Below are 8,305 nucleotides of genomic sequence, written 5' to 3' on the forward strand. Positions count from 1 at the left end.
TCCAAATACCACTTTTCTATCTTTTTCCCATAAAAATCTGACACCAAATCCCACTTTTACCCAAAATAAGTCTTTATTGAGGATCCACTTGTGGCAATACTGCTGGGCTCAAGGGAGGCTGGGATTTGGCAAAAAAAAATTGGGATTTGGCTGAAAACTTGGGATTTCGTCTAGGATTTGGCTGAAAAACTGCGATTTTCCCCAGTTTTGCCTCTCCCATGTATTTTTGGCACCTGGAGCTGCTGCACCGTCCAGCATCACCCCCAGTTTTGCTCCAGTCCCCAAACTGGGGGACGAGCCCTCTAGGACTCCCCCTCACCCACCCCGTGGCCCTGGGGTGTGCCTGGATCCTGCCCAGCGCCCCCCACCCCAAACTCCAGTGGGGTCCTCCCTGCATCCCCCCCTCTGCCCAGGACATCCCCAAGCAGCTCCAGAGGTTCCACGGGCCCGGGGGGCTCCGGGTGCTGCCGGGTTCCCTCGGGATGGGGGAGCCCCCCGGGGTGGCTCTTGCTCTTGTGGGCGGTGACGTTGTCCCGCTTCTCGAACCTCTTGCCACAGACATCACACGGGAATTGGTAGAAGGAGTCGGCGTCGTGTTTCCTCATGTGCCAGTTCAGGGAGGCTTTTTGGCGGCAGGTGAAGCCACAGATTTCACACCTGGAGGAGCAAAAAAATCCCCAGGGATGAGGCGCAGGGAGAACCATGCTCGGGGCTGGAATGTGGATTGAAGCTCCAGCGCCCTCCTGGCATGAATGGGTTGGACAGGAGTCATCCTTCGTTCTGTTCCAGCTCGTTAAGCTGTGCCTACTTAAACACTGCCCTGGACCTGCTGGGTCTGGACACAGCCAGCTCCAAGGGCAGAAACCTCGGGAGAAATCTCAGCCTGGCTTTTGGCTGGATTGCTGAGGAGCTGATTTTGGGTTGAAAAGGATGGCAAAAGACTCCGAGGCTGAGCAGGGCTGCAGGGATGGGACTGGGATCTGCTGGAAGGGCAGGGATGGGACTTGCTGGCAAGTCAGAAATGGAACTGGGACTTACTGGAGTGGCTTCTCCCCAGTGTGGATCCGTCGGTGGATGATCAGGTTGCTGCTGGTGCGGAAGGAGCGCGCACAGAACTCACAGATGTAATCCCGCTTGTCTGGGGGGGAAAAGAAAAGGGATCAGGCTGATCGAGCCTGGAAAAACCATCAGGGCCCTCGGGATGTGCTTTGGGAGCAGGGAGACTTCCCAGCGTGGGAATGGAGATGATAAAGGAGAGATTTGGGGAGCAGAGGGCAACAGTGATAGCTCCCGGGGATGGGAATTTGGGAATGGATGGGGAAGGGGGCACAGGAGGTGTGAATCCGATGGGATCAGGTGGAATCAGTACAGCAAGTGTGATCCACAAGGGAGGTGTGATCCCTATGAAAGGAGCCGTGATCCGTATCGGGGAGTTGTAACCCCTCCAGGAGGGTGTCCAGGGAGGTGTAATCCATAGCGGGGAGGAGGTGTGATTCCCCTGGAAATGCCCCACTCACCACTGTGCAGCTTCTCATGTTCCTTCAGGTGTTTCTTGAAGTTGAAGGATTTCCCACAGGTGGGCTCAGAGCAGGTGAAGGTTTTCTGGTGCACGTGCTGGTACTTCTGGTGGTGCTGCCATGGGTGGGGGGAAGAAAACCTATCAATCAGCTCCCAGGACACCCCACCGAGGCTCCCCAGTGCTCCAGAAAGGTCTTCCCAGGCACTCACGTTCAGGTACTGGCGGTTGGAGAAGATTTTGCCGCAGCCTTCGAAGTCACACAGGAGGATCTCGCGCTTCGCTGCCTTCCTGATGGAGAGAACGTGGGAAAAATCATTATCAGGAAGGAGGAGGAGGGTTGGAAAAGCTTTGGAATGTGAATCTGCCCCCAGCTCCTTTTTCCTCACCCACCCTCTCCCTTTTCCCCACGCAAGAAAATCTAAAATGAAGCAAAGGAACCCTTTCAGAGCCTCCTGCCCGTCCTCCTCTTCCTGGGAATGCCTGGAAGCTTCCCTGGCCCCTTCCCTCCTCTTTCCCAGGTACCTGATCCTCTTGGGGCCGATCTGAGCCATGTCCTTGTCTCCTGCTTGTGGCTGCCGACGGCAACTGCAATAGGAAAGAGCCATTTTGAGCCAGGCCCTGTTGTCCCCCCCGCTGTCCCCAGGCCCAGAGCCAAGATTCCCGAGGAAATCCTACATTAAATCATCCTCAGGACCAGCATTTCTCCCATTTCCACCCCATGGACAGCAGGAGACGCTAGAACAAACACATCGTTCAGGCATTAAAATGAGAATAAATTCTTTATTGCTTGTTACAAAACCCTTTTCACGTGGTTTGGACACGTCCCAGGACACTGAAATTGGCTCCCAGCCTGGTTTGATCTATAATTCATCCATAGCTCCCTGGAAACAGCAACTATTCCTGGCTGTCACCCTGGAATTAAGGAAAGATCCATTAAAAGTGGATTAGAGTGGGGTTTGGGGAGGACAAATAATAGAATGGTGAGAGATGCCAATGCTCAAGCATGGACTCAGCCTGAGGCTTGTCCCAAATCTCTTGAAAAAAAGTTTTATCAGCTCAGGGTGACTTTACCTGGGGAAGGGAGAAGAGGAGAACTCCCTTAACATCTGTAAAGTCCTGCTTTGCTCATAAGCCAGGATTTTATCTCCCATTTTCAACTTGCTGTGACAAAAGAGAGGGGGGGAAATTAACCAAAATATTAAAAATATGATCCGTGTCACCAAGCTCAGCCCAAAAAGGGCTGACCTGAAGCTTGGGCTTGGCTCTGGGAGTGGGCAGAGAGCTGCAAGCCCCCCTGGTGCCTCAGAAAAGCCACCAGGTATAACTTTGGACATATTTGGAGGGCTAGACCGTGGGATTTGGGATGGAAATCAGGCAGAACCCAAAAAGCACCAGGAAAAAACCTCACATTTAATTCACTTTTGACCCCAAAAAGAACAGCCCAGATTAAACACAGACTTTTCTACCCTCACATTGGATTTGGAAACGATGGCAGGGAGAGGGGAATAGCAAATTCCAATGTTACCTTCACTGGGATTGGGTCTCCAGGAAGGTTGGCCCTCTTCCAGCTGCATCTGGGGTGGTTCTGGAGCTGCTGGGAGAGGGGAGGGCATTCAGCATCCAAAAGGAGCTGCTCAAAGGGAGCAATCAAAGCCGTAAGGGAGCAGCACAACACTCACCTGGGGAAATTCTTGGGATAGGATTGGCGCTGAGCCCGACTTCCAGGGAACAGATGGAGAAGTTATGGCTGATTCCAGGAAAAAGGGGGATTTTCCCCCCTTATTGTATCAAAAGTGTAAGAAAATCCATCCAGGTGAAGTGTCTAGGTGTGTTGGATCTGAGGCCATGCATGGACCAAGCCCCAACCTTTAATGCTTGTGCAAAGCCCCAGTGAAGCCCTGAGGGCTGGTTTAAGCTTTTTTAGCACAAAACATTGAATTTTGTGTGCCTGGAAACCCAACACTTGGCTGCAAGACTGCTGGAGAGCCGTGGATCCATCCGTGGAGGAGATTGTGCTGGGATTGATGGATTGTGGGCTGTTCCACCTCCAGTCCAGTGGAGATTTCAATGCTCACCAACGGGTCTTTGCCCCCCTCCATGGCACCCCCAGCTCTGGCTGCCTCTCCTTGTTCCCTGACCACCCTGGACCGGTCCCACGAGGGACAGGGTGGGTGACACCAGGCTCATGCAGCTCCTGGTTTGTGAGCCAGACCCCCATTTGCTCACTCAACACCCCAGACCAAGCAACAAGCTCTGCCCTGCAGTCAGCATCGTGGGGAGGGTTGAAACCCCCTCCTTGGGGACACAGAGCTCTTGCCCCAGCGCCAAAAATGTGATGGGGAGAAGTGACTGGAGACACACGACCCTCATGGAGCTCTTGCCCCACACTCAGTGGTATCACGGGGAGGGTTTAATCCCTTTGGGGACACACAGCTCTTGTCCTGTGGCCCACAGCACTGGGCACTCCCAAGATGATGACTCTGACCCCCATCCCCTCATCCCTTCACCACTGACTCACCTGACCCGCCTGCTCTTCTCCTCCAAGGGGCCAGAGCTGGGCAGGGCTGGCTCGAGCAGGGGCTGCTCCTCCTTGGCTGGCTTCTTGCGAGCCTTGGGCTGGCTCTGGCACCGCTGCGGCTCTGAGGTGCTGTAGGGGGCACAGAGCATGGCGGGTTAGAGGGGCTGGGTGCTTGACGGGGTGAGATACGGCTTGGATGTGGTAGGAAATGAGTTAGTTGGACACGGTTAGACATGGCAGGACATGGGCTGGACTTGGTTAGACTGGGCTGGACATGGTACAACACGATTGGACATCAGTTGGATATGGCAAAGACCCCCAGGTGAGACACGACGAAAACGCCTCTCCAAAATTCTGTGCTCTTTGACCCCAGAAACCCCTCATTTCAACACCACACAGACACTGTTCCCACCTCCTCCCCGCTCTGCCAGGCCAGCTGCAGCAGGATGAGCACATGGCAGAGATATGAAGCCTGAAACCCCTGCAGTGCCACACTGGTCTGGACTGGGATGGTGCCAGATGTCCCACACCACCCCGCCCTGCAGGCTCCCTCACAGCTCTCCCACCTGTCCAGGGATGGGTGATAGTTCTCATCACGCAGGTCGTCGGTGTAGGCCAGGTCATCACCCTTGGCAAAGTCCTCGTCCTCCTCTTCCTCCTCTTCCTCTCGGGGCTCAACTCCTGGCTCTGCGTCGTCCCCGGGGACGGCGCTGCTGGACAGTGACCCGGGTCAGCTCTGCCGTGGTGGCTCAAGCACAGACAGTGGTGTTGGGGACACAGGGACAGACACAACTGCTGGCCTCACCAGGGGATGCTCGTGGCTGCCAGCACTCACCTCTCGCCAGCTGCCACCACAGGCCCCGGTTCCAGCAGCACCTGGGGGGCTGGAAGTGGACAGGAGGGTGGTGAGGAAGGGCTGGGAGAGGTGAGGAGGATGGAGAGCTGGGAAGGATGGGGGTGCTGGAAAGGTCTGGGCTCGGGGCAGCGTCTGACCCTACTGGGATGGTGCTGGAACTGAACTAAGAACTGGGAGAGGGGCTGGAGGTGGGGAATCCAGGGGAGGCTGAGGGCAGAAAGGTCACCTGGAGGAGCTCACCTGTGCCACCAGCATCACCACGTCCTGTGTCCTCGTCCCCATCCCTATCTCCATGGGGTGACCTGGCCGTCCCCTCCAGCGTGGCCCTGCGGAGCGAGCGCCGGCGCCCAGCGCCCAGCGAGGGGCCGCGCCCCTGGGCCTCTTTTGGGGGGTGGCAGGAGGGGCTGCTGGGACCCCCAGAGCCACCCCAGGAGAAGCGGTGCCCGGCCACGCACTCCCAAACCAGCGGGGCCGCGCTGCCTGGCGCTGGCAGCCGGATGTCTGGCACAAAGCCACACTCCTGGCCGTGGCCGTGGGACAGCGCGACCAGGCGCTGCAGCGCCGCCGGCTGGAGCTGCTCCAGCTCTCCTGGGGAAACAAAGAAATCCGTGAAAAACAGCTCAGGGATGGGATTTTGGGGAGGGCCGGGACAGCTGCAAGGCCCTCTCCACCTTTCTCAGGCTTCTAGGGCTCTCCTTGTTAGGGAGCAACTGTCAAACAGCTTCCCAAAAAGGAGCTGGGATGCCAAGGGAGGGTTTGCCAAGTGCTCTGGGTGGGGTGAGCAAACCCAAGAACGGCTCCAGGTGCTTCTCCAGCACCCATCCCAAGAGGAATCCCCCCTCTCCAGCATGAACGGACTCAAACCACTGCATGCCAACGTGGAATCGGGAGGGAAGCACCTACCTGTGCTCCAGGTGCAGCCGTGAGAGCTGTACCTGCGTGGGGAGACAGAGGTGAGCGAGCAGAAACCTGGCTTTTCCCCCACCAGGGGCGGGTTTTAATGGGGTTCTGAGCTACCTGTCGAGGAGGAACTGTGCCAGCTGGGAGTGCAGGGCGAATCCGAGCTGCTCCTTGAGGCGGCACCAGCGCTCCAGGTGCCCGCCGATGCGGATGCGGCACTTGCTGCGCCGCGCGTCCAGCTCGCGGCGCTTCTGCCGCCGCAGGCACTCGGGGGGCGGCGGGCGACCCCCGGGCAGGGGCTGGGGGCAGGCGCAGGGGGCGTCGGAGAGGGGCGCAGGGCTGCCCTGAGCCTGGAGGGGGCAATTTGGGGGTCACATGGACAGAGCCCCCCACAGTCCTGGGGGGACACAGGGGGGACATGGGGGGTGGGGTGACAGGAGGGACACGGGGGTGGCGTGACATGGTGGGGTTGGATGAGCAATTAGGGTCCCCTGGCTCCACCGTGGTGAATTTTGGGGGGTGGGGACACACACAGGAGGTGGCCTGGGACATGGAGGGGGTCACAAAACGGGGAGCGGGGAGGCATCCACACTGCCCCCAAGCCCCGCCCACACAGCGCCCGTCAGGGCCGCGCCCCTATTAGCCCCGCCCCGTTTAAGCCACGCCCGTTTAAGCCACGCCCCCTCCGCGCGGTTTTCCCCGCCCCCCCCCCCCCCACCGCTCCCCCCACCGCACCCATCGCCGCCGCCGGGCCTTAAAGCGGATGGGGCGCCGGGAGGACGGAGGCGGGCGGAACGGGGAAACGCCCGCGACTCCATCGCGATCCCGCCACCCTCTCCACCTTCGCCCCGCCATCCGCGCACCTCCTGTGCCGCTCCGGTCTCCATGCCGCGCCGTGAGGGACCCACCCCGCACCGTGCCCCCTTTAAGAGCCGCCGGGCCCCGCTGCCGCACCGCAGAAAAGATGGCGGAGGCCCCGCCCCGCGCCCCCCCACCGCCCGTGCGCGCGGGGCCGCGGGGGCCGCTGGGAGATGTAGTCCGGCCGCGGGGCACGGTGGGAAACTCCCGGATTCAAATTGGGGATGGGCGCGGGGGGACCCGTGGAGACAGGAGGGGGGAAAAAAGAGGGGGGCAGGCACCGCTCAGCTGTCCCCGAGAGATTTCGGCACCCCCCCAAAACAAACCCCAGAACGACTGAAATTATCCCAGCGACCCCGCGTTGAGCCTAAATCGCTTCAAGCCGTACCTGGAGGAGCAGAAAAGCTCTTTCCCACTCGAAGTAAAGCCTGAGGTCCCAGCTGTGATTGCCAGCATTCACACAGGGGAGGATCTCTGTCCACCTGTGATTGTAAAAGTTTTGGTTGAAGGAAAAATCGTGATTTCAGGGGCCCCAGGGTGGCACAGAGACCCTGAGAGGCTGCAGTGGGGAGCTCGGGGGTGACACAAAGAGGCTGAGGGGCAGGGGGTGCCTCGAGGGGCAAAGTGGGGGGTGCCTGAGGGTGAGAGGTGAAGCAGCCCTCACACCAGCCCTAACGTCACCCTAAAAACCACCCCTACCCGGGTGGAGAGTGCTCGGTGGAGGTTAGGGGGCTAAGGGACAATGTCGGGGGGTTAGGGTGACACACAGACATTGTGGGTGGGGGGGCCTTGACAGGTGGAGAGCTGCCACTGAGGGTTCGGGGTGCAAAGGACACAGGGTACCAGGTAGGGTTAGGGCACAGGTTAGGGTTAGGGCACGGGTTAGGGTTAGGGCACGGGTTAGGGTTATGGTTAGGGTCAGGCACCTTGCATCTGGGAGGTATCCTGATCCATGCGGAATTTCAGCAGGCAGCCGGCCACTCCGGGCCACCGGGCCCTGGACACGAAGGATGGCTTTTTCTCTGAGAAACAAAACTCACCAGGCCAGGTTCATGCTGTCAGGTTATATGTAGGTTGTTTTGGGGTGTTCATTTCTATAGTGCAGGATTCCTCGATGTTGCCAAGATTTTTTGTGAAAAAGCCTCTGCTAAGATTTTTCCTGTCCTGAGGAGCTGAGGGCCTCAGGAAAGAAATGTAAACAATAACTATCTGCTGCTGTGCAGTGCCACAGGTGAATCTTCCATTAGTTGATGCAGATTGTTTTCAATTAGTGACCAATCACAGCCACCTGTGCCAAGGCTGTGAGCAGTCACAGGATTTTTGTTGTTCATTCCTATTCTATTCTTGTCTTTGTAGCCTTCTGATCTCTTTTTCTCTGTTCTTTTTAGTATAGTTGTAATGTAGTATTTTAGTATAATATATATCATAATAAATCAGCCTTCTGATCAAATAGAGTCAAGCCTCGTGTCCTCGCACCAGGGGCTGCAGTCAAAGCAAGATCTCTCCTACACAGGTGTCTGCATCTGGTGCTAGCCACAATGACTCCATTTGGCCTGGAATTTACCATTTTTAGACCATCACTTTTTTTCCCAATTCACTCTGTGACCTCAGGCCCTTTTTAAATGTATTCCACTGCAGTCTTAAAACTCTGCGT

General features: G+C 57.6%; 1 protein-coding gene across 2 annotated transcripts; it reads right to left on the reverse strand.

The window, feature by feature from the left end:
• Positions 1–54: 54 nt before the first annotated feature.
• On the reverse strand, positions 55–6,776 carry ZNF692 (zinc finger protein 692). Of its 2 annotated transcripts, none has more exons than XM_064399500.1 (12): positions 6,657–6,776; positions 5,911–6,143; positions 5,797–5,828; positions 5,134–5,481; positions 4,873–4,921; positions 4,604–4,747; positions 4,038–4,166; positions 2,042–2,104; positions 1,729–1,807; positions 1,518–1,632; positions 1,039–1,138; positions 55–657 (listed from the first exon to the last, which is right to left on the reverse strand). In XM_064399500.1, exons 1-12 carry the CDS (start codon positions 6,678–6,680, stop codon positions 303–305), a joined length of 1,671 nt encoding a protein of 556 aa, XP_064255570.1. In that variant the 5' UTR covers positions 6,681–6,776; the 3' UTR covers positions 55–302. The 2 variants fall into 2 exon arrangements, with proteins under 2 accessions (XP_064255570.1, XP_064255568.1); XM_064399498.1 differs by having other exon boundaries at positions 4,604–4,750.
• Positions 6,777–8,305: the final 1,529 nt, after the last annotated feature.

The sequence above is a fragment of the Passer domesticus genome, chromosome 26, assembly GCF_036417665.1.
Source record: "Passer domesticus isolate bPasDom1 chromosome 26, bPasDom1.hap1, whole genome shotgun sequence".
Taxonomy (NCBI): domain Eukaryota; kingdom Metazoa; phylum Chordata; class Aves; order Passeriformes; family Passeridae; genus Passer; species Passer domesticus.